This window comes from Moschus berezovskii, chromosome 12 (genome assembly GCF_049115385.1).
Source record: "Moschus berezovskii isolate FMDL1 chromosome 12, NW_MosBer_1.0, whole genome shotgun sequence".
Taxonomy (NCBI): domain Eukaryota; kingdom Metazoa; phylum Chordata; class Mammalia; order Artiodactyla; family Moschidae; genus Moschus; species Moschus berezovskii.
This window is the reverse complement of record NC_142471.1, coordinates 16,178,060-16,203,651: the sequence shown is the minus strand read 5'-3', so window position 1 is coordinate 16,203,651 and position 25,592 is coordinate 16,178,060. Positions and strand designations below refer to the sequence as shown.

At 40.9% G+C, this 25,592-nt stretch overlaps 1 protein-coding gene across 12 annotated transcripts in view; it reads left to right on the top strand.

Moving 5' to 3' along the window:
- ANK3 (ankyrin 3) overlaps positions 1 to 25,592 on the top strand; it is a 765,692-nt gene that overhangs the window by 539,309 nt on the left and 200,791 nt on the right. For all 12 annotated transcript variants that reach the window (XM_088841902.1, XM_088841899.1, XM_088841900.1 and 9 more), the window contains one exon: positions 12,131 to 12,229. In XM_088841902.1, coding sequence (XP_088698028.1) covers positions 12,131 to 12,229 — 99 coding nt within the window. The remainder of the gene's footprint in view (positions 1 to 12,130; positions 12,230 to 25,592) is intronic.

The following is a 25,592-nucleotide window of genomic DNA, read 5'->3' as shown; positions in this document are numbered from 1 at the left end:
AGGAAAACTGAGATACTTGCCAAAATGGTTGAAATTCTCACTTTAAATATCATCTTAAGACAAAAGAGGAAGCTGGGAGTACGGGTTAGGGACTTCAGCAGGGAGAAAGACAATTCACATGGAGATGAAAATTCAAATGTTTCATAAACAAGTGTTTGCTGGACTAGGCAGAGAAAATAGGATACAGAGTGGACTGTGATCTTTAGGCCCTGCTGAGTTTCCCCATGAGTTTGAGTGAACTCTGGGAGTTGGTGATGGACAGGGAGGCCTGGCGTGCTGTGATTCATGGGGTCGCGGAGAGTCGGACACGACTGAGCAACTGAACTGAACTGAGTTTCCCCATACCACAGTTATTTCAGTTCAGTTGCTCAGTCGTGTCTGACTCTTTGCAACCCCATGAACTGCAGCACGCCAGGCCTCCCTTTCCATCACCAACTCCAGAGTTTACTTAAACTCATGTCCATCGAGTCGGTGATGCCATCCAGCCATCTCATCCTCTGTCGTCTCCTTCTCCTCCTGTCTTCAATCTTTCCCAGCATCAGGGTCTTTACAAATGAGTCAGTTCTTCACATCAGGTGGCCAAAGTATTGGAGCTTCAGCTTCAGTCCTTCCAATAAATATTCAGGACTGATTTCCTTTAGGATGGACTGGTTGGATCTCCTTGGATTCCAAGGGAATCTCAGGGGTCTTCTCCAACACCACAATTCAAAAGCATCAGTTCTTTGGCGCTCAGCTTTCTTTATAGTCCAACTCTCACATCCATATTTGCTTGACTACTGGAAAAACCATAGCCTTGACTAGATGGACCTTTGTTGGCAAAGTAATGTCTCTGCTTTTTAATATACTATCTAGGTTGGTCATAACTTTTCTTCCAAGGAGCAAGCGTCTTTTGATTTCATGGCTGCAATCACCATCTGCAGTGATTTTGGAGCCCTCCAAAATAAAGTCTCTCACTGTTTCCCCATCTATTTGCCATGAAGTGATGGGACCAGATGCCATGATCTTAGTTTTCTTAGTTTTAAGCTTTAAGCCAACTTTTTCTCTCTCCTCTTTCATTTTCATCAAGATGCTCTTTAGTTCTTCTTCACTGTCTGCCATAAGGGGGGTGTCATCTGTTTATCTGAGGTTATTGATATTTCTCCTGGCAATCTTGATTCCAGCTTGTGCTTCTTTCAGCCCAGTGTTTCTCATGATGTACTCTGCATGTAAGTTAAATAAGCAGGGTGACAGTATGCAGCCTTGACGTACTCCTTTTCCTATTTGGAACCAGCTTGTGCTTCTTCCAGCCCAGTGTTTCTCATGATGTACTCTGCATGTAAGTTAAATAAGCAGGGTGACAGTATGCAGCCTTGACGTACTCCTTTTCCTATTTGGAACCAGTCTGTTGTTCCATGTCCAGTTCTAACTGTTGCTTCCTGACCTGCATACAGATTTCTCAGGAGGTAGGTTAGGTGGTCTGATATTCCCATCTGTTTAAGAATTTTCCACAGTTTATGGTAATCCACACAGTCATGGCTTCGGCATAGTCAATAAAGCAAAAGTGTATTTTTTCTGGAACGCTCTTGCTTTTTCGATGATCTAGCAGATATTGGCAATTTGGTCTCCAGTTCCTCTGCCTTTTCTAAATCCAGTTTGAATATCTGGAAGTTCACACTTCACATACTGTTGAAGCCTGGCTTGGAGAATTTTGAGCATTACTTTGCTAGCGTCTGAGATGAGTACAATTGTGTGGTAGCTTGAGCATTCTTTGGCATTGCCTTTCTTAGGGACTGGAATAAAAACTGACCTTTTCCAGTCCTGTGGCCACTGCTGAGTTTTCCAGATTTGCTGGCATATTGAGTGCAGCACTTTCACAGCATCATCTTTCAGGATTTGAAATAGCTCAACTGGAATTCCATCACCTCCACTAGCTTTGTTCATTGTGATGCTTCCTAAGGCCCACTTGACTTTGCATTCCAGGATGTCTGGCTCTAGATGGGTGATCACACCATCGTGATTGTCTGGGTCGTGAAGATCTTTTTTGTATTGTTCGTCTGTGTATTCTTGCCACCTCATCTTGTCACCTTAATATCTTCTGCTTCTGTTAGGTCCATTCCATTTCTTTCCTTTATCGAGCCCATCCTTGCATGAAAAGTTCCCTTGGTATCTCTAATTTTCTTGAAGAGATCTCTAGTCTTTCCCATTCTATTGTTTTCCTCTATTTCTTGCACTGATCACTGAGGGAGGCTTTCTTATCTCTTCTTGCTATTTTTTGGAACCGTGCATTCAAATGGGTGTATCCTTCCTTGTCTCCTTTGCTTTTCGCTTCTCTTATTTTCACAGTTATTTGTAAGTCCTCCTCAGACAACCATTTTGCCTTTTTGCATTTCTTTTTCTTGGGGTTGGTCTTGATTACTGCCACCTGTACAATGTCAGGAACCTCCGTCCATAGTTCGTCAGGCACTCTATCTATCAGATCTAGTCCCTTAAATTTATTTCTCACTTCCACTGTATAATCATAAGGGATTTGATTTAGGTCATACCTGAATGATCTAGTGGTTTCACCTACTTTCTTCAATCTAAGTCTGAATTTGGCAATAAGGAGTTCATGGTCTGAGCCACAGTCAGCTCCTGGTCTTGTTTTTGCTGACTATATAGAGCTTCTCCATCTTTGGCTGCAAATAATATAATCAATCTAATTTCAGTATTGACCAACCAGTGATGACCATGTATAGAGTTTTCTCTTGTGGTATGGTATCCCCATACCACATCTAACCCATATTCTTTTCAAATATCTAGTGATAGCTCTATCAAGGAATAGGCCCTCTATCTAAATTCTTCTTTAAAAAAAATTTTACTGATTATTTTTTTGGCTACAGGGTCTAGGTTGCAGCACACAGGATCTTTAGTTGAGGCATATGGGATCTAGAACCAGGACTGCCTGCACTGGGAGCCTGGAGTCTCAGTCACAGCACCACCTGCGAAGTCCCTGTATATAATTTCTTTTAGACAGTTAGGGGGAAGGTCAAACGTTCTTCCTGGGCCTTGATTGTTTGCAGCTTGAAAGAAATGTGAATGCCAAAGAGACACATTTTGGGGTGACAAAATTTGTTCCCTTACAAAATTTTACAAAAAAGTATTTTTATATCTTAAGGAAATTAAAGGGAACAAACTCAATTCTGTATTTTTTTCCAACATTGTATCAAAATCTATCACTTATAAAACATGCATTGAGTACCTGTTCTGTGCCTGGAGATTAGTAGATGTGATCTTAGAGAAGAAGGAGAAAAATATTTTCCTCTACCCTCCTAAGTTTAGTTTCTGGTGTTCTGCACATTAAATAGACAAAAGACAGATCAACCAGACAAAGGTTATGTATGCTAATAGAAGCCTTCATAGAAAAGAAGTGAAGACTCAAAGTGGGCAATTAAACTCTGGAGATTTTTATGCCGTTTTAACAAAGTTAATAAAGTTGTGGGAAAGTGACGAGATAAAGGAAAGGGGGCTTGAGTTCTAGGGGTGGTAAATTGTGGGAAGGTAAATATGTGCAGGCTATTGGCTACATGGAGTGCTGTTGAAAAGGAAGAGTAGTTTAGTAAGCTCTGTTAGGCAGATTAAACTCAGATCGTCTCTGTTGATTAAGAGGCATTCTTCTCTTCCTGGAAAGGGAGAAGAGACACCTTTACAAAGGGAAATGTGTGCCCTGTTTTTAGAGAAGAGCAGAACAGGGAGCTCAATACAGTTCTTAAGTCAAAGAGGCCTATTTGGGGGTGGCACGTGCTGACCTCTGTCAACTGCTTCTCTCAGAAGCTAAGACTTTTCCAAAGATAGGCGTCTATGGGACAAAAAAGGATGCCGGCAAGCCTTGCTTCAGTGTCTTTCTGGTGCTCTCTTTGTGATTCACTTACTCATCACTTTCCTGTTGCTGTTGTCACTAGGGAATAAGGATGAAGTACAAGGGAATAGAGTGAGAAAACATACACATCTTAAAATGTGTGTTTTAAATACAAGGCATTAGCACATTGAAGTCTTCATCTTCTGAAATCTTGTTTGTTCTTTGAAATTTTAAAACCTAGTAATAACTTAGAGGTGAAATTTAATATAAATGGGAAGAATTAGAAGAAGATATCAGATTCCCTCTCAACTTAACATTTAATTAATTTAGAATTTGTTTTCAGTTTCAAGCATATCAAGAGACTAAACTAAAAGAATCATCATCTCTTACTATGTAGAAAACTTTGAGTGATACCATCCACTTATTCTGTCACTCAGTGATAACCACCCCTGACATTTCTTTAAGAAAAAGAGAGAAAGGGGAGAGGTTGGAGGAGATCAGTAATCAACTGCCCTTAATATATTTAAATGAAATGAAAAGTCTGCTGTTTGTTACAGCATAGCAAATAACATAGTAACATAGCAAAAGGAGCGGAATTCACTTTGAGAAATTGCAGAAACAGTCTTGCTTTGGTGACTATTTTGTAAAGGAACTTGGCTCCTGTTCAGCTTCGTTTTGCAGTGAGAATTGAGATGAGATAAGCCAGCAATTCCACCGTTTCCCAGCAGAGGTAGCTGTTTTGTGCGGGTCCCTGCTTTTCAATATGGCACTCACGTGTTTCCATTAGGTCCTGTCACATATCAAGTTAAATACTATATGTGTCTATCAACTATGACACCCCTGCCTCTCTTTTGCTGCTGAGCTCAGCCACAGGCCTTCTAAAGTTTCACAGATTTAGCCCACACTTCTGTAACACCTATTGCATACATCCTAAGAACTGCTGATTTTAGCACCTTCCTAGAGTTCACCAGGAGGTTCAGGTCTGCATGTCTTTTCTACTCAAACTATTTCATAATGTCTTTGTGAGATGAGGTCATCTCATATATTTTTAAATGTCTCTATGATAATGTAATAGGTGACACTTGTGTTTAATAAATGCCAAGCACCGTTCTTAAGACTGTGTGCTTATTAACTAACTTAATGTTCATGATGATTCTATGGTACAGATATCAATATTACCATTACCTAATTTTGCAGATACAGAAAAATTAAATACACTTTCCTAATCTTACGCAGCTGGTATGAAGCAGGTCTGGGATATGAATCTAAGCAGTCTGGCTATAGAATGTTAGCTTTCAGCTCCTGAATAACCTGATCACAATACACTCCATCTCTTAGTACACTGTGAGGTACTCCAGAAAAGCTCTGATAGTAAGAATTAGTTGTGTTTGCACTGCTTAGAAGTTCAGGGGCGGCATGGTCTAGTATAGCAAAGGAATCATGAACTTAAGAGTCAAATGACTGCAGCTTTGTGACCTTTTGACAAGCTATTTTTATTTGTTTGGGTTTTAGTCTCCTCATCTGTAACATAAAAAAGTATTAGTACCTCTTCTTAAGGTTTTTGTGGGAGTTAAATGAGAGAAAAGATATGAAATTCCAGTGAGTTTCCCTTTTCCTTTCCATGTGAATTACCTCATTTGTCCCCTTGGCAGTTCTGTGAGAATATAAATCCATGAAGGTGTGGTTTAATGTATTTCATTGCTTTGAGATAATTCTTGACCATGATCTCCTCAGATATTTCTTCTGCTCTATTGCCTCTCTTCTCCTTAGGTGGCTCCAGTCAGCTGTTTATAATGTCATCCCACAGCTCCTGTGGGCGCTGTTCTTTCTTTCCATTCTTTTTTCCTTTGTGTTTCAGTTTGGATCATTCATACCAGTGCATCTTTCTTTCAGTTCACTGATTTCTGTCCGTAGCTGTGCAATTTACTGATAAGTCTGTCAAAGGAATGCTTCATTTCTTTTAAATTTTATTTTTCTAATTTAATTTTTATTTTATATTGGAATGTAGTTGATTTATAATATTGTGTTAGTTTCAGGTGTACAGCAAAGTGATTCAGATTTACATATATCCATTCTTTCTTAGATTCTTTTCCCATATTGGTTATTACAGAATATCTAGCAGAGTTCCCTGTGCTATGCAGTAGGTCCTTCTTTATTCTGTTTTATATATAGTAATGTGTACATGTTAATCCCAAACTCCTAATTTATCCCATCCTCCACCTTTCCCTTTTAATAACCTCAAGTTTTTTTTGAAGTCTGTGAGCCTGTTTTCAGTTTTAAACAAGTTTGTATCATTTTTTAGATTTTACATGTAAATGATAATCATATGGTATTTGTCTTTCTCTGCCTGACTTACTTCACTTAGTATGATAATCTTCACTTAGTATGATAACCATCCATGTTGCTAGAAATGGCATTGTTTTATTTTTTATGGCTGAGTAGTATTCCATTGTATATATGTACCACGTCTTCTTTTTTAAATTATTTATTTATTTTAATTGGAGGTTAATTACTTCACAATATTGTGGTGGTTTTCACCACACATCTACATGAATCAGCCACAAGTGTCCCACCATCCTGAACCCCCCTCCCATCTCCCTCCCCACCCCATCCCTCTGGGTAGTCCCAGAGCACCAGCTTTGAGTGCCCTGCTTCATGCATTGAACTTGTACTGGTGATCTATTTTACATATGATAATATACATGTTTCAATGCTATTCTCTCGTATCATCCCACCCTCGTCTTCTCCCACATAGTCCAAAAGTCTGTTCTTTACAACTGTGTCTCTTTTGCTGTCTTGTTACTGCCTTTCTAAATTCCGTATCCGTTCCATTCCGTTCAATCGCTTAGTCATGTCCGACTCTTTGCGACTCCGTGGACTGTAGCCTACCAGGCTTCTCCGTCCATGGGATTCTCCAGGCAAGAATACTGGAGTGGGTTACCATTTCCTTCTCCAGGGGATCTTCCCGACCCAGGGATCGAACCCGGGTCTCCCGCATTGGAGGCAGACGCTTTAACCTCTGAGCCACACTTTATTGGTATTCCATTGTATATATGTACCACGTCTTTATCCACTCATCTGTCAGTGGGCCTTTAGGTTGGTAATGCTTCATTTTTGATAGTGTGGTTTTCTTCTTGAGTGTTTCCGTTTGACAGAAACTCCTTAACTTCTGATGCATGTAGTGCATCTGTTTTGCTGGATAGAATGTAGATACTCTGCAGACACTGAGGGATATATCCCTACCTGGAAATAAGCATGCTGCTTCTTCCATCAGGCTGTAGATGTGGACAGATAAACCAGTTGAGTCCAGAGTTGATCTAGTTTACATTCTGTCTGCACCACAGGCTTCACCTCCCACTAGAGGGGACTGCATCACCTTATCCTGAAGTGGGACGAGCAAGTCAGAGATTTCCTTGGTTGGTGTGCTCTGCTCTCAGCTCTCCCTACACACTTGTAGCACAGAGTTCAACTCTGCCCAAGCTCCTGTGCCCCCTCAGGCGGTGACCACCGCTGCTTCTCACACTCGGCGAGGTTCATGTGGGGATGAGGGGTCTTTCATTCTCGGCCTGCTTCACTCTTAGTCATGTGTCTAGGTCTCAGACCTGGGGCTGTCTCAGGATCCATGCCTTTTCTACCATGGCAACTAACCTTGGCCTTGTATCTGTGGTTGTGATCTAAGGTGGCCTCAGTATTCAGCAGCATGAAGTAGGATTTCCGTTTCCTGGTCAGAGATTGAAGTCAGGCCACAGCAGTGAGAATGCTGAATCCTAGGCCCTAGATCATGATGGCCAATAGCCAGCGACAAGGCACTGGCCCGTTGTCTTGTACAAAGAGAAAGTGGTGAAACGAGAAAGTGGTGAAACAATAAGTGGTGGTGGTTTAGTTGCTTAGTCGTGTCTGACTCTTTGTGACCCCATGGACTGTAGTCCACCAGGCCCCTCTGTCCATGGGATTTCCCAGGCAATAATATTAGAGTGGGATGCCATTTCCTTTTCCAAGGGATCTTCCTAACCCAGGGGTCGAACTCTGGTCGCCTGCATTGCAATCATATTCTTCACCATCTGAGCCACCAGGGAAGCACCTAAATAAGTTTTTATTTATTAGGAGGAAAAAGAGTACATGTGAATAGACTCACACTGGTGAATTCAGAAAGTGTTGCACCTTTTTTTGGTAGTTTGGATCACTTTTCTGGGGCATTTCTTCTGGGTTTCCTCTAGCCAGTCTTCTTGCTTTGCCTGACTCTGAGTCCGTATTTGGTTTAAGTCAGGTTCTTCCCCTATGTGTGCATGCCTCTCTTAGCCAAGGTGGATTCTAGTAAAGAGGACTGTGGAAATGTTGACATTGCCTACTATGGGGTGGTAGCCCTTCCCTTTTGGCCCCCAAGGAGCCTTTCTGTGCAAGTGTAGTTGGGAAGGTTTCCTTGATCTCAAGAATGAGGAATATGTGGTCTCTTATCTTTTATCCGGACAGGGCTCAGCTTCTCCTCCCTCCTGCTATTATCTTCATCTTGGAGTGTCTGTCCACAGGGGACAGACTCCAGCTGCTCAGTGTGGGGCTCCTCTGTCTCCTGGCTGAGTGGTAGATTTGAAGGTTCCTCATACATACAGGCAGCCTGCATCCCAGAAAGCAGGCACATTGTTCACATTTCCTGAGCCACTAGTGAAGTCTCCTAAACAAGCCTTTTTATCTCTCATATCGCTGGACTCTTGATTTGTTGGGATTCCATAATTTTGTGGTTCACTTGTATATTAGAAACCCAACACTGGGCCTGGTGCCTAGTAGGACATAAATGATCTTTATTGGTTAACTGAGGAACCTAAATAGAAATGTCCTGTTGATTGTCCAAAGGTCCCACTGTCACTTTGACTTCTTCCTAATTGACAGAAGAGATCACTGCCTGACTCAGGAGAACAAAAGTATGCATTTCGTTTAGAAGCTCCACTGGACAGAGTTGAGAAACATAGTCTTTAAGCAAAGCTATTATAATCTCTGACTGAAAATACGCATACTCACACACCCCACCTCTGAGGGTCTAGAAAGCTGAATTTTGATCCTGCCTCTCATTAGCTGTCTCTTAATATGCAGATTACTCACCAGATCTATTCCTCAGCTTATTTATCAAGTGGGATTAATGATATGTATCTTACTTCAATAGATGGTTGTGAAGGTAAAATGAAATTACATAAGTAATTTAAAACACTTTCTAAGTGCTATAGAAATATAAAGTATTCCTCTAGGAGGGGTCAGAGAGGTGTAGAAAAAAGTGGGAGTTTGAATTTCAAGGCACCCTTTTGACATCTACGCGTCGCCATAAGAGAGTCCATGAATATGGAAGAGAGCAAAATTAGAAATAGAGCTCTTCCTCTCACTAAAATTAGCCTACTTGTGATAAGGGTTAATTAAGTCCTTCTCCACCAGGCAGGGACACATTTTTAAAGGGAAATAGCATGTCAGCCCTGACTCGTGCTGGGGAGTGATGAGGTCTTCGTGTCATATCCCACTTTGAGCTCAGTAAGCTCTCCTGTTTCCGAAAGACCTAACCTGATGTTCCATTTCCTGCCTCAGGCCTAGAATTCCTCCACAGCGCTGCTTGATTCATTTATATACTTGTACTCAGACAACAGAGACAAGAAGACCATCAAAAAGTTGTCAGGAAGTTTCTTTCTGCCAACTTCATTCATACCCCAAATCATCTGCACCAAGGAGTGCCAAAGTATACACAAGACACAGCCTATATAGTTTTACTTCCTTTGCCTGAACTCAATCCCTGGATCAGAAAGAGCCCCTGGAGAAGGGAATGGCTACCCACTCCAGGGTTCTTGCCTGGAGAATTCCATGGACAGAGGAGCCAGCAGGCTACACTCCATGGGGTCACATAGAGTCAGACACAACTGAGTGACTAACACTTGTCACCTGTTACACACCATTGAAACCTTCAACCACAAGCTGATGAGTCTAGAGCACAGGTAAACCAACTACTGCCTACAGTCCAAATTCAGCTTCCCAGCTGTTTTATAAATAAAGTTTTATTGAAACACAGTCACTCCCATTTCTATGCCTATTGCATGGGACTGCTTTATCATTCCAAAGGCAATGCTGACAAATTGCAATAGAAGTGGTATGACCTGCAAAACCAGAAACATTTGATATCTGGCCCTTTGCAGAAAAAGTGTGTCTACCACTTAGTCTAGAGCAATATTAGGCCTGTCCACTCCCCACCAACATTACTAAGCCACATTTGGTTTATTCAGATCTCTTTCTCCTTCTTTGATTTAATGAACTAATTATTATGGAATTGATTGATGCATTAGCACCTAAGAATAATGAGATAAAGAGTTGTTCAGATGGAGTATGTATAATGATATAAAGTATTTAGGAAAGTTCATAGAAAATTTTAAAAAAAAGAAAAAGTGATAACACTCCATAAGGATGCAGTCAGCTAGCCAAATCTAAAATGTAGAAAACTCTACACAATAAACCACCCAGTTTTTCCAGAAAATACCTGGGCATGGAAAATCAAAAGTGGAGTAGGGCACCTGTGGAGATTCAAAGAAACTTAAGGTATATTTCAACCTAATGCAACTTGTGGATCTTCTTTTTGTTTAAACAGTTGATTTTTCTGTATTGATCTGTGTCCACACATCTCGCAAGCCCTCTTCTTCTAATACCCAAAGGTTCTTTTGGATTTTCTTTTTACTTTTTGAAAAAAATTTTGGCCCCACAGCTTGCAGGATCTTAGTTCCCCAAATAGGGTTCCAACCTGCACCCCCTGCAGTGGAAGCACAGAGTTCTAACCACTGGACTGCCAGGGAAGTCCCAAGATGTGTATCTTCTATTTGAACAACTCTACTGAGATAATTTAAACATTGAAGAGATCTTGGTGTTTTGAAGGAATTATCTGTACTTAGGTATAATGATATTGTGATTACTTGTTCATAATGTCCTTATCTATTCGAGTTGATTAAATTATGGTATGGTATTTGTGGGTGAAATAATATGATGCCCAGGATTTTCTTTCTACTCTCCAACTCCTTCAGTCAGAAAAATATAGCAGAGGATATAGAAGGAATAATATTGGGAAACGTTTGATGATTACTGAGCCAGAGTGTTGAGTACATTAAGCTCACTGTGGCTTTCTCTCAAACTTTGGTCTTTTTGAAAATTTTCACTATGAAATATTTTTTTCAAAAACATGAATTGAACCTGAGTCTCCTGCATTGCAGGCAGATTTTTTTACCATCTGAGCCTCCAGGGAAGCCCATTAGTATAAGTCATCTTTTAATTTTTGCTAGCTGTTTTTTTGGTTTTGCTAGCTGTTTTCTAATCTGTAGAATGGACATTATGATTCAGATTATATGTGATATTGTGAGGATTATGAAAACTCAATGAGATAGTAAAAAGTTTAACACTGCATAACGCATAGGAAATGAATCAATACCTGGTAGCTATTATTTTGTATTTGCTATCACATGACAGGAATGTAAATACTTATCAGCCTAGTTCATTTATCATATAATTGACTTCTGTGAATTTCTACATTAAACCCATATTGTTGCCAATCAAGAAGAAGGAGTCAAAATAGAGAATGTTTTCACTGTGTACACATATTTCCTTGACAGTCTGGAAACAGGCACAGAACCTGTCAGATACGTGAAGGAAAACTGTGGTGCCCAGGGGATCGTGATTGGAATGTCAGATTGCCCTGACAATACATCTGTCCTCAACAGTAGTGGTTTTTTTGTTTGTTTGTTTTAATCAACATAGTTGTTTTCTGTGAAATTGCTAATAAGTGCCTGTGAACACTTTAAAACCCATTGTGCATGGGAAGCCCTGTGACCATGTAGGACACTGACAAATTTCCCAGTTTGAGTTACTCCTCTCTTTGACAGCTTGCACTCAGATGACCTAGAGCTGGTTCTGAGTAACATGACACCCCTTTCACCGCGTCTCAGCTGACTAATGCACCATTTAGTCAACCATTCAGTAGCCAGCATGCATCATTCACATTTATAGTAAAACACATTGACTTAAAGGCACAGGATGTTAGAACAAAAACAATCACCATCCTATCAAACAAATGAAATAAACTTGGGCCCTGCCCCCACAGGCAGTGTCCCTTAAAATTCATCCCTTTGCGGGGGTCTCATTCTGAGTAAAATTACCATCAGACAAAGATGTTGGGAAGCATTCTGTTCACACTGGATATTTTTTTAAAAGACATAAGAGAAATGTGAGATGTTGGAGAAGGCTGGGAAGCAATGTTTTGCTTGAACTCAAAATAATAACACTGCACTTCCTGTTTCTGTTCTTCCACAGAATGACATCACTCCTCTGCATGTTGCATCAAAAAGAGGAAATGCCAACATGGTAAAACTATTGCTTGATCGAGGAGCTAAGATCGATGCCAAAACAAGGGTAAGGGTGCAACTTATGCACTTGCTTATGCTTATTTTCAGGAAGCAGGTCTGCTTCTACTAATACCTTTGTTGCTGGCTCAGCCCTGGCTTTGTTATTTCCTTTGTTGTAGTCTCTTAGAAAATGATTGCTAAGCTGATTCTTCTTATAATGGGATAATGATCCCCATTTATAAAGCTTTAATATACATTTAAATAATACTGGGATTTAATTATAGAAACTAAGGCTTAGGTCCAGAGTTTTTGTTGAGTTAAATTTTTAAGTATTTAATCACTACTTGATACTGCAGACAGAGCTGTTGGGCCGGTTTGATACTAAAACTGACATTTTATTTAAAAACAAATCTGTCTCCCTTTGCACACTGCTGGTAGGAATGTAAAATGGTTCAGCCACTATGGAAAACAGTATGGAGGTTCCTCCAAAAACTAAAAATAGAACTAGCGTATGATCCAGCAATCTACTTTGGTGTATATACCCCAAACAATGGAAAGCAGTATCTTGAAACCATGTAATAGTTGAGAGGTGGAAGCAACCCAATGTCCATAGATAGAAAATGGTTAAAGAAAATGCATTGTGTACATACAGTGGAATGTTATTCAGCCTTATAAGGAAATCCTGTCACATTCCCCAGTATGGATGAGTCTTGAGAACATTATGCTAAGTGATAGAAGCCAGTCACAAAAGCACAAATACTGTATGGTCCCACTTAAGGAGGTACCAACAGTAAACACATAGAAACAGAAATAGAATGGCACTTGTTGGAGGCTTAGGGACTGGGAAATTGGGAGTTGTTGAGTGTCAGTATGGTAAGATAAGGTTTTAGAGATGTTATACAACATCATAAATATAGTTAACACTACTTAACTGTGCATTTAAAAGTGGTTAGGAGAGTAAATTTTATATTGTGGATTTTTAACCACAATTTAACAAATTTTTTCAACATAGATCAGTCCAGGCAGGTGTTTTGACATGTTAATCGTTTGGTGTGATGCACTCTGTGGGGAGGGGAATGAAGTGAGACTTAGAATCAAGTTGAAATCCCAGAAGGTGAGCTTAGCTGATTGACTTAGGTTGACAAGGTGATGTAACCTTTTGCATGCAATTTCTGTATCTGAAAATAAGATTAATGGCTTCCTTGAAGGCTTGTTGCAGTGATCAAGCTAATGTTTGTAAACTGTATTGGCATAAAGTAGACCAGAATTAAATCCCAGCCATTACTAGTAGAGGCACACCTCAGAGATATTGCAGCTTTGGTTCCAGACCTCTGCGATGAAGCAGTATTGCAAGAAGGCGAGTCACAGGAATTTTTTGGCTTCCTAAATTAAAAAGCAGAGGCATTACTTTGCCAACCAAGGTCCGTCTAGTCAAGGCTATGGTTTTTCCCGTGGTCATGTATGGATGTGAGAGTTGGACTGTGAAGAAAGCTGATCGCCGAAGAATTGATGCTTTTGAACTGTGGTGTTGGAGAAGACTCTTGAGAGTCCCTTGGACTGCAAGGAGATCCAACCAGTCCATTCTAAAGGAGATCGATCCTGGGTGTTCATTGGAGGGACTGATGCTAAAGCTGAAACTCCAATACTTTGGCCACCTCATGCGACGAGTTGACTCACTGGAAAAGAGTCTGATGCTAGGAGGGATTGGGGGTAGGAGGAGGCGGGGACGACAGAGAATGAGATGGCTGGATGGTATCACCGACTCGATGGACATGAGTTTGAGTGAACTCCGGGAGTTGGTGATGGACAGGGAGGCCTGGTGTGCTGTGGTTCATGGGGTCGCAAAGAGTCGGATACGACTGAGCGACTGAACTGAACTGAACTGAACTGAATGTGTATAAAAGTTATGTTTATACTTTATATTATAGTCTATTGTGTAAAAGCATTATGTCCTTAAGAATGTATATACTTTAAATTAAAAAGTACTTTATTGCTAAAAAAAAATCCTAACTAACATTGGAGCCTTTAGCAAGTTATAATCTTTTTGCAATAGTAACATAAAAATCACTGACCAGAGATCGTCATAGCAAATATAATAATCAGAAAGTTTGAAATGTTGCAAGAAGCACAAAAATGTGACACAGAGACACAAATGAGGAAATACTGTTGGGAAAATGGCCTTGCCTGATGAGGGTAGCCACCAACCTTCAACTTGTTAAAAAAAAGAGAGAGAAATGCAGTATGTGCAAAGAGCGGTAAAGCAACGCACAGTAAAATGAGGTGTGCCTGTATAATTCAGAGCTCCGGTTAACATTAAACTTCTGACCAGGGATTTTCTTTTTCAACATTTCAGTTAAGAGCAAAATGTGCTCTTACAAATATCCTCCTCTCTAAGGGTTTTGGAGAGTTATCCCTGTCTTGCAGTTGTATCTCCTGCAATCCTGTGGCTCTTCTTTCCAAGAATCCTGATATTTCTAAAACTGGTCCAGGAACCTGGACTTGGTTCCTATAGTTCCTTGATTCAGTACTTTTATCTTTCACTGCATGGATTCACTCAAGCAGTTAATGATTACTGAATGCCTACTGTGGGCCAGACATGGCTAAGTCATGGAAAAAGCCCACAAGCCCCCTCCCCAGCCCTCATGAGGCCGACTGATCATCTGTCTGTTGTATACTCTGACTTGAAGATAGCCCAGGCCTGGGTATTTGACAGGAGACCAGACTTCTTTGTCTTAGTAACTGTTGAACCTGGAAGTTTTATGCTTTGTATGTAGCGTAAAAGAAACAAGCTTTCTGGAGAAGGGAAATGAAGGAAGATGAGGGTTGACCTCTACAAGACTGTCTGACTGGGGAAGTAAATTGAAGAGAGGTCTCATTGCATTGACCTGACATTATGTGCTAAGAAGCCATCAGCAGTAGAATAGACCTGTTGCTTTAAATGGCAGGGGTGTTCTGCTGAGTACAGGAGCGGTTGCAAAAAAGAGTAAGTTAGATAATCAACACTTAATGCCTCTTGGTTACCTGTAGAGGTAGAGGGTCATTTGTGAATACAGAAATTTTTGTGAAGAACGAAGAGGGATACTGGAGCTGAGCAGAACAGAGAAATGTGTATAGCTATACTTGGCTATCCAGCCGGATTTTAACGAATTGTGTGGATTAGAAATGACCATATTTCTCCCTCTCTTGATTCATCAATCACCAGAACAGCAAAATTGCTTGTCAGTAATTTTGCATCATTTATCAAACACTTACTTGTTCTATTTGGTACAGCGGGAAGAGGACAGGGTATGTAGGAAATTCAGGTCCCACATTAAAGGGGCACATGGTGTCATGGGGGAGGCTACAATGAAACATACAAACACGTCTGGACAAAAGCATCAGACATACAGAATACGGGACATAGGCGAATTCAATATACACTTAGTTTCTATGCCATTTTGCCTCCTTGTTCTGAAAGCCTGTCTTATTTTAAACAAACTGTAGACTCCTTTTTACCAGTCACTCAGTTTCAACATGGAGTTGCTTTTCTCCTGTGTTATGTGAGTGCTGTGTGGATGTGAAGAAAACTTAGAGAAATAGAATAGTCATTCTTCTATTGTTGTCCTGCTTGGGGTGGATGGGTGGTGTCGCTTGGGAACAAACTGAATCCCTGGCAGACTGTATGGAAGAAAACATAGTACATACCCCAAATGTGTCAACTATTTTGTGTTCTCCTCATCAAAGCTTCCCTTCTCTCTTGCTGAAATGACTGAATAGTGACTCAGTGTGTGGGTGATAAAGAGGGAGCCATAAAATTCAGAAAGCCCTAGGGACAAGCCTGAAAACGGAAAGCAATTTTTTTATAAATACAAGTTTTAATGATTCAATCCAGTAGCTCTTTAGAAAATAAATATTGTTATCTACCCATCCACTTCCTGCCAGGTACTTCCTGCCAGGTACCTGCCAGGTGGGTACGTGTGTTACATAGACTAAACTGCTACACACCAACACCCTAGATTTAGAGAGTTCACTCAGCACACTCCAAGGGACCTCCTTGTTGGCTTGCTGTGTTCCATGCGTGTGTTGCTAATCTGATAAAGGATTTGGTTCAAAAGCAGACTCTTACTGCCCTTTCAATCAGGGAAGTAAACTTGAATTGTAGTCAGAGTGATTTAGGTTGGGATCTGAGCAAGACCTGACCATCTGGAAAAGCAGGATGAGAGTGAATTTTTTCTACCCTGGTGCCTGATCTCTAGTCTTAAGTGTGACTAGCAAGTGAAATCATGACCCTAGGAAAGTTCATCCTCCTGAGTCTTAGTTTCCATCTCGGTACAGATGGTGAGTTGTTCCAGTGATTTCACAGGCTTTCCCCACTGCTGGGGCACTGGATGTTGTAACTTTAAGAATAATCAGCTACAGTGAAAGTCGGGGTGGTGATATATGTTGGGGTGATGTGACCAAGATGGTGGAGTATGAGACCCCAGCCCACACCACCCACAAAGATCAATAATTAGACAATGATACACTATCAAGAGCTCAGGGAAAGCTTAGGAGTCCAACTGAGAGACTGCAGCAAGGACTTCCCTGGTGGTCCAGTGGCTAAGACTCCACGCTGTCAAATGCAGGGGGCCCAGGTTTGACCCCTGGTTGGAGAACTAGATTTCGCATGCCACAGTGAGGGTCAAAGATCCCGTGTGCTGCAACTAAGACCTGACACAGCCGGATAAATAAATACTTTCTTTTATTTTTTTAATAAGAAGAAACTTCAGCAGCACAGTGGAACAAAACACCGGAAAATAACTCACAAAAAGGTTGCCTGCAGCATCTGATCCCCTAGGCCAGTGCTACTCAGGGCCAAGGGTGAGCCTCCCCAAGTAGGAAGAAGTTCTTCTCACCAAGAAAGGGAGAACGGGGTGAGCAGCCAGCCTCCCCAGCCTTTCGGGAAACTGAGCAAAGGACCCACTTGGGTCTCACCCAACCAGAGGCTGGCAAAGCTGAGATGGATAGAGATGGGGAGGAGCAAGGAAACAGGGCAGGCGCTGCCAGCGTCAGCCACGTGATGGGGATGACTGAAGCTCCCCGTGACCTGCTCTCAGACCCCAGCACCTTTCCCCCTGAAGTGGCCAATCGCCAGCACAGCCGATGCAGACCCTCCACCCCGTCGATGTCACTGGTTTTTGCCCCGCGGATATTCTCATTCGCAGACACCAGCCGTCTGAGCCCCTCCCTGCTCCTCAGCTCCCACTGCCTTGCTGGGGCTCAGGATCCACACCAACAGCCAGCCCAGACCTCTGTGGCCACACAAGTACACAACACCAGCCTCGAGCCCTGTGGGTGACTCCTGCTTCTGTGCCTGTGCTGGGGGCTGGCTCCTCCAGCTGTGCACTTGCACACGGCCAGCCAGACCCTCATCACAGGCTTCTACTGCTGAACCTGGACCTATGGCAAGATCCTTCAATGCGGAATGGCAAGCCAATAACCAAGGCCCTCACAACTGCCTGTGGGCCTGAACCTGGCTCTATTTCTAGTCACCGGCCTCCATCACTCAGCATGTGCATGCTCCCAGCCAGACCCTCGTGACCAGCCTTCACTGCCGTACATGCTCGTGGGAGACCCTACAACCATAGTACACATCAGGGCCTCCACAGCTCCTGTGGGCCAGGCCAAGCCCTGTCTCCTGTCACTGACCTGCACCACCAGGTTCATCTGCAAGGAACCCCTCCAGCTGGGCACCTGCATGCCTCCAGCTTGATGGCCAATACCAGCCTCCATGGCAATGCACCCATGGTGAGACCTTACAGCCACAGTAATGAATGCTGACAGCCACGGGACCCCACAGCTGCCAGTGTACCTGCAGCTGGCTCAGACCCTTGCAGCTGGTACTTGGCTCTACCTGTTTGTGTAAGTCTGAAATGAGCATCTGTGACTACATAGCCACCTGCAACTGGCCCCTGCGACTGAATTTGTATACACCACCAGCTTCAGCCACCACCATTGCCTGCCAGGTCCTGAGCCACTGGACCTGAGATGCATTGAGGTCTCCACTAGCCCTTGCAGTCACTGTGGTCAATGCTGTGCCCCCCAGAAGCCTAAACAGATGAGACATCAGCCCCCAATCCTCTATTTGAGACGCTGCACCACTAGATGCAAGGTTAGAGAATGTTCCAGCATGCTCCCACCATAGAAGAAAGTCTTTCCATACCAAAGTCACCCCATAAAATCTGCAAGAGATAACTGCTTCTGTAAAGGCACAACATCTATGCAAGGCTACAAGGATCAGGAAGGGATCAAGGGTAACATGACATCACCAAAGGAACTCAGTAAACTTTAACTTTGCTGGACAAAGGATTCAAAATAAGTGTTCTAAAGATGCTCAGAGATCTACAAAAAACACGGGTAAGCAGTTTAACAAAATCAGGGGGGAAAAAAGTACAAATATTCAAGAAGTTCAATGCAGGGATAGAAAACATAAAAAGACAACCAAACAAATTTTGGAGCTAAAAATAACAATGACTGTGATGACCTAGAGGGGTAGGATGGGAGAGGGACAGAGGCGCTAGAGGGAGGAGATATATATGTATTTATGACTGATTATGTTGTACAGCAGAAACCAGTGCAACACTATAAAGCAATTATCCTCCAATTAAAACATTTTTTTTTTCAATACGGTAATTGAACCAAAGAATTCAGTAGACAGCTTCAACAGTAGACTGGACCAAGTTGAAGAAATTGATCTGTCCAGTTTGAAACTATCCAATCAGAGGAACAAAAGAAAAAATAAAAAAGGAATGTAGAAAACCTATAGGACTTATAGGACACCGTTAAGTGAAAAGAATCTACCTATCTCGAGAGTCCCAGAAGAAGAGAATCACTGATGACTTAATACATTAGATTGCTACTCTGTGGTATCTTTTAGATGTGGAATCTGAAAACACTGAATTTTGGAATTGAATGGAACAGAGAATGGAATGGTGGTTGCCAGGGGCTGAGAGGTAGGAGAAATGGGGTGATGTTGGTTAGATAGTACAGATTATCAGTTATAAGATGAATAAGCTCAAGTATCTAGGGTACAGGATGGTGGCTATAGTTAACAATACTGTACTGTACACACCGAAAGTTGCTATGACAGCAGAGCTTTAATAGTCTCTCCGTAACAATGACAGCATCATTTAAGAGGTAATAGTGGTGGCCAGTGTGCCGAGACATGTACAGATATCAAGGCAAATGCTTCAATCTGGTCTATATTTAGCATCCTAATTTGTTTCTTTATAGAAATGTATTGCTAAGAATGATTACTTATGGTGGCTGCTATTTCCATATAGTTTTTGCTATCTGCAAAGCTCGCATGTATATTTTCATCCTTTCTAAAGGAAGAAACTTTGCAGTGGATGGTCTATTGTCATTTTAATTTTCCTTTGCATCAGTTCACAACCAAATCAGAGGCTCAATATGGACCCTAAATTAGAACCAGTTTAAAACTTAGATTCTAAGTTAGAACCGGTTTAAAACTTTGTGGCAACTTCTGAGTTCTCCATCTCCTTTCACTGACTTTTCTCAATCCAATAATAAAGGCAACTGTGCTTGCATGTAGTGCTCCAGAGAATATTCAGGAGTTCCAGGTAGAGTCAGTAATAATAATACTGTGCTTCCCAGACTGCTGCTCTCACCGTTCCTCCTCCAGCTTCCCGCCTTGCTAACAAGGTACCACTGCCTGCCTCTCCATACAATCCCACTACTACAGTATTACATCCAAAGCTACACCTTGACACTCGGAAACACACATTCATCTTAATATCTACAGCACTTAGTACACTTCCTGGCACATACTAGATGTTTCATAAGTATTTGCTGGATATATGAGGTACACTTCCTAATGTTACATTTGCCAAAATGTCTTACTTGATTTTATACTGGTCCTGTGATAATGGGGTTATGGGGCTTCCCCTGTGGCTCAGCTGGTAAAGAATCCACCTGTAGTGTGGGAGACTTGGGTTCGATTCCTGGGTTGGGAAGCTCCTCTGGAGAAGGGAAAGGCTACCTATTCCAGTATTCTTGCCTGGAGAATTCCATAGACCGTGTAGTGCATGGGGTCGCAAAGAGTCGGACATGACTGAGCGACTTTCACTTCGTGTTGATATAATTTTGCTCCCTGAAGTTAATGGCATCCAACTGATTTATAAGAATAAAGATATGTTTGTGTGCAGGTAGATAAAGGGTTTTCAGAACATCTCAGATCTGTCAGTTAAATTCTTACTAGTCTGGGAAGATGTCAGGAGACACTTAGATGTCCTATAATTTTAGCCTGTCCTTTCCCAGAAATGCAGGCTTCCCTGGTGGCTCAGATAGTAAAGAATCTGCCTGCAATACAAGAGGACCTGGGTTCAATCCTTGAGTCGGGAGGATTCCCTGGAGAAAGGAATGGCAGCCTACTCCAGTTTCCTTGCCTGGAGAATTCCATGAACAGAAGAGCCTGGTGGCCTACAGTCTATGGGGCTGCAAAGAGTCAGGCACTGTTATGCCCTGAGTCCAGTCCCCCCATACTGGTAGAATAAGACACTCGCAGCAATGCAAAAGCAAGAATGGGGTTTATTTCTAGCTTGAGCTAGGGCTCATGCCTCCTCCAGCGCAGTGGAGTGCGGACAAGAGCCCGAGCCCAGGTCACAGCGGTTTTTATAGTCTTAGATTACATAAGCACCTATTTTTGTTCAAAAGATCAAGCTGGCAGAAGCTCATTGGCCAGTTCATGTGCGCACAGAAGCTCATTGGCCAGTTCATGCATGCGCGCAGTTTTTCTGGGGGATTTCCCTTTTTCCTCTGATTGGCCTGATTTTTGGTGCCAGCAGGACTTTTCTAGGGAGGAGTTTCTTAATTTTGGCGCCGGAGGGATCTTCTTAGGGAGGAGTTTCTGTGAACTTAGCCTCTACCCTGTCTCCAGGAAATCGAAACTTAGGCCTAAGCAAGGTCTCAGGCCTATCCCGGCTACTCAGATGTTAGGGCTCCTAACATCTCCCCCCTTTTCTGTTGTTCAAATGGAGGAATCTTCCTCCGTGGGTAGAGTTTGATCCAGGGATCTTTATACAGCCTTACTCAAAAACAATTTTAGGAATCTTTACTTAAAAACAACCTTATCTAAAATGGAATAACTTTGGTTCTATGAGCAGCAAGCAAAGTACAGAAGCAAAAATGCATTATAGGAGCATTAAGTTTTACATTATGTTACAGCATCTAATCTGAAATCACACCCATAATATCATTTTTCAGGATATCTGGGAAATAATTATTTCCCAGGATGTCTGAACCATAGCTACTCTATTTTGACTTTTAATTGTAAAATTTTTTTAATAGCCAAAGCAGATGTCACCATTAATGACGTCAGTGTTTTTCTAGGTATGAGAAGATGCAAGAATTGGAACTCATAAAACCTTTTTCTGAAAGGATCTGACTATCTGAAGGCCTGTTATGCCAGTTTTTTCAGAGCACAGAGTGCCTCATTCCTGATTTTCACCCTGAACTTCTTTCATAAGCAATGGTCATGACATAATCTTTGTAGAGGCAGCTGGCAAGTACCAACTTCCAGTCAGCAGGGTCCCTTCATAGCCACATATCCGACCATGTGACACCATTTTATGGCCATTGTGTCCCGCGGTGCTGGGAAGGCTCATTCCCAGGTTTAGGGAAGTGATGGGCCACTCATTGTGCTAAAATTGGACCACGCCTTGCAAGTAGCAAAAGTCTCTGGACCACTGTCTTACTAGCCTCCTGGTCCAGGAAAATATTCCCTCTTGTTTCTTTTTCTCATACCCAGAGTCACATTATTACAATTATTGATCTCATATGGAACTGCATATTAGCATTATATCACAGGCTCAGTGAAACAAGTGACATAGAAAATAATATAGCCATAGCTAGCAGTTATTAGTAAAATAAGAATTATAAGTCAAGAACTTTTATTAGATAAAGCCTGGTATACCCCAAGTCACCTGACTTCATTTGTTAAATGACTATAGCCTGGTGTTAATCTCCTGGTTGTACATTATGGAGCATCTGACCTTTGTCTGAAGATTGGTTACTGAGATAAGCCTTAGAAACTAACCTAGAGTGTCTTTTTAATAACTTAATTAAATCTTTTAGCAGTATCACGTAACAAGGAACTGTCTCAGCAGTGAGTCTTAGTAAACACTAGACCTTAATTAACAAAACTAGAAACTTAATTTAACAATTTACAAACTTAATATTCCATGATTTTTCATTATGGAGGCATTAACCCTGTAGCCAGGAAGGCTTTAACCCATCAAATAAAAAATGAGGTTTGTCAGGGAGCTGGGAAAAGCCAAGCAGCCATCTTGGATTTCCCATAGCCCTGACTCTGATTTCCAGCTATTGTTTTTAATTTTCCAATTTAGAAGCAGACTGTTGCCATGGTTTAAGAACATTAGGATGGCACAAGTCTAACAGAGTTTTTGTATAAGCAGAATGAGCTTTTACATGTCTACAAACCCGACAATTGGATTAATTTCTAAAACTAGCATAGGATCAGGCCTATGGTAGAAAAGCATTTGATTTATATGCAGAGGGCTAAGAAGTCAAGAAAACATTAGAAATGATCATACGAATCAGGTCCAGCATCTTGGGCAAGCTGTCTACCTCTGATGTCGTCGTCTTCTCATCCTGGTGTAGTGTAGTTTCTTCTGGAAAAAGTCCTTCCATCCAGGTTGGAGACAGTCCCTTAAATTATGTCTTTTTCTAGTCCTGGTTGCAGGTCATGAGGCATCTGATCTTCATCCAAAGATAAGCTTCAGAAACAAACCTAGGGTGTTCTTCAAGAACTCAACCAAATCCTATATTAATATCACATAACAGCAAAGATCCATTCAGGAAATGAGTCTTAGTAGATACAGACTTCCATTAACAAACTGGGATTTAACACTCATTGAAACATCATTTTTTCCCTAAAATTACTCTCATTTTTATCAAATATAACCAAATTAAGACTTGTTTACAAAATAGATCTGTTCTCAATAAACTTGACCCGATTATTTATATAACCATAGACTTTTCTTTTTTTTTTTTTTGCTTTGCTTTGCTGAAACATTTATGGAGTCTCAAACTTAACTTTAAAACCTTTCAGGGCTAGGAAAGTCATCTCAAAGGCTTATCACAGATTTTGCCTAACAGATGTGAGTGAATTCCTCCCTTTCTTAAGGTCTCCAAAATTGAGATTTCTGTACCTGTTAGTGAGATAACCTTCTTAGTTTATCTGATAAAGTTACTGGAAGCCTAAGAGTTTCCAGTCTCTGAAAGGGTCGGATAGAGAAAAATGTTAAATGCTTCAATTTGTCTATTAAATACCATTTTACCAAATTACTGTTAAGTCATAATTAGTTTGAGGGGAAGGTTTCCTAAGATCTGGAAAACACAGACTCAAACCAGTAATTTTTCAGAAACCATAAAAGTTATAAGCATATTTGCCAGTTCATTCGGTCCTTTTGTTAACCTTTGTACAGTCATCAGGTTTCTCACTAGAATCTTTTAATTTCTTACCCAGTTCAGAAACTTGTATTTATCCAAAAGTTCTTTTTATAAATCTTCTGGAAGAGGAAGCATTTTCACAAGAAACTTGGTTAGTGCTGTGACAACACTTTAAGATAGTAATCAGAACTATGGCAACATTTTACCTGAATATATCAGAATTTATATATTATAAATTGTTTCTAGGATATCTGTATTGGTAACATTTACCATACAATATACCTGGGACTTACTATTCACTTGACAATACTTCCCATGTAATTTAACATGGAAGTTGAACCCAATTAGTGTAATATCTCCCTTTGGAATGTTTCAGGGGCCCTCTGAAGCATCCCAAAGTCAGCTAGAAGCCAAAAGTGCTTCATCAGATTGATTTAGGAAGTTTTGTCAACAAATATCAGAACGGTTTAGAGCACTCAGTCAGATGGGATTATAGGTCACTGTGAAACAATAGCTATTCACTCAGCCATAGTAACAATATAGGATTCTAGAGGCAAATATAGAACAGACCATTTAAGAGGCAAATAAACTTAAATCTATTGTCAAATGCAGTTTAACATCTCAAGAAAACGTTTATTCATACACAAAACTCTTTCCTTGGGGTCCACTTTCCACAAAACCATTTTATCACTTTCTGTACCCATTTGTTCTCCCATCCTGGAACAGCCAACTGTAAGTCAGACCTACTACCTTTTTCCTTCATAAAATGTAACTTCATTCTTCATACCTTCTTTACTGAACACACACATCTTACTTCCCTTAAGCAACCAAGAATTGACCTTTATATTAGCATTCTGTAGATTGGTGAACATAAATACCAGTGATAACTTAAAAAATTTTAGCAAACATCTCAGGATGGCATCAAACATTATTTATTAATAGCCTAAAATCTTTAGTTTTTCTGTAAGTTAGTATTCAGTAGTGAATGTTTCAGAATCTTATTTTATTTGGAAATGACCTAGCTATTCAATAAACTTTTGTTACTTAATTTAGCACAACCTTAGAAATTCAGGTTACCAAAATCTAGAGAAACTGTTTTAGACAGACATTTTTAATCTTAATAGAGTTTATCTAAAAGCTCATGTCTCATTTACATTTCTTAGAAGTTTTTTTTTTTTTTTTACTCAAGGTAATTTCTTTGTCACAAACTTGTAACAGATATGATATTTAATTTATATTGAACCTAGGTGCAATGAAAATATTCTACTTAATGTTAATTACTCTAAGACATGTCTATATTAGATAGATCAACAAACATTAATATCAGGTATTTAATACTGAATATTTTCCAGTTTACTTGAACCTGGAATTTATTATTTAATTTAGAATTATTTGATTTGTAAGCGCTTACTCTTTTTTAAGCCAATTAAATAGAACTCATTTACAAATTAACTTCAAAAATATTACTCAGAGACAAAGACATACCAAGACATATTAAGACAGACACAGTGCGAGTCTTTAGTCATGAATTAGACATTACAATATAAAATTTACTAGTTTATAAAAACAGTTGGACCGATTCTATAGGGGTCGGCGGAGGGACCCCATAAACAATAAAAGGGCATAAGGAAGGAGAGTCACCCAGTCCCCGCCAGTCTCTATTGCCAATTTTGCCAATGTTTCTTTTAGGGTCCGATTCATCCTTTTTACTTGACCCGAGCTCTGGGGATTGTATTCGCAGCATAATTTTCATTTAATCTCCATAGCCAAAACCAATCCCTGAACAACTTTCTCTTAGCCAAATTCCTTGGTCTCCGGGCAGCTACTCGGAGGCCTGCCATAAGAGTCTGGCGGTACACTCGGAGATGCTCCCTACCTTCTGCGCGCTCAAAGTCCCACTGGGGTCTGGTCAATGGAAATCCCTCATCAATTAGGTTCGGCTGCAGGGTGGGCCTCCTGTCCACACCCGGGACATGTTTCCG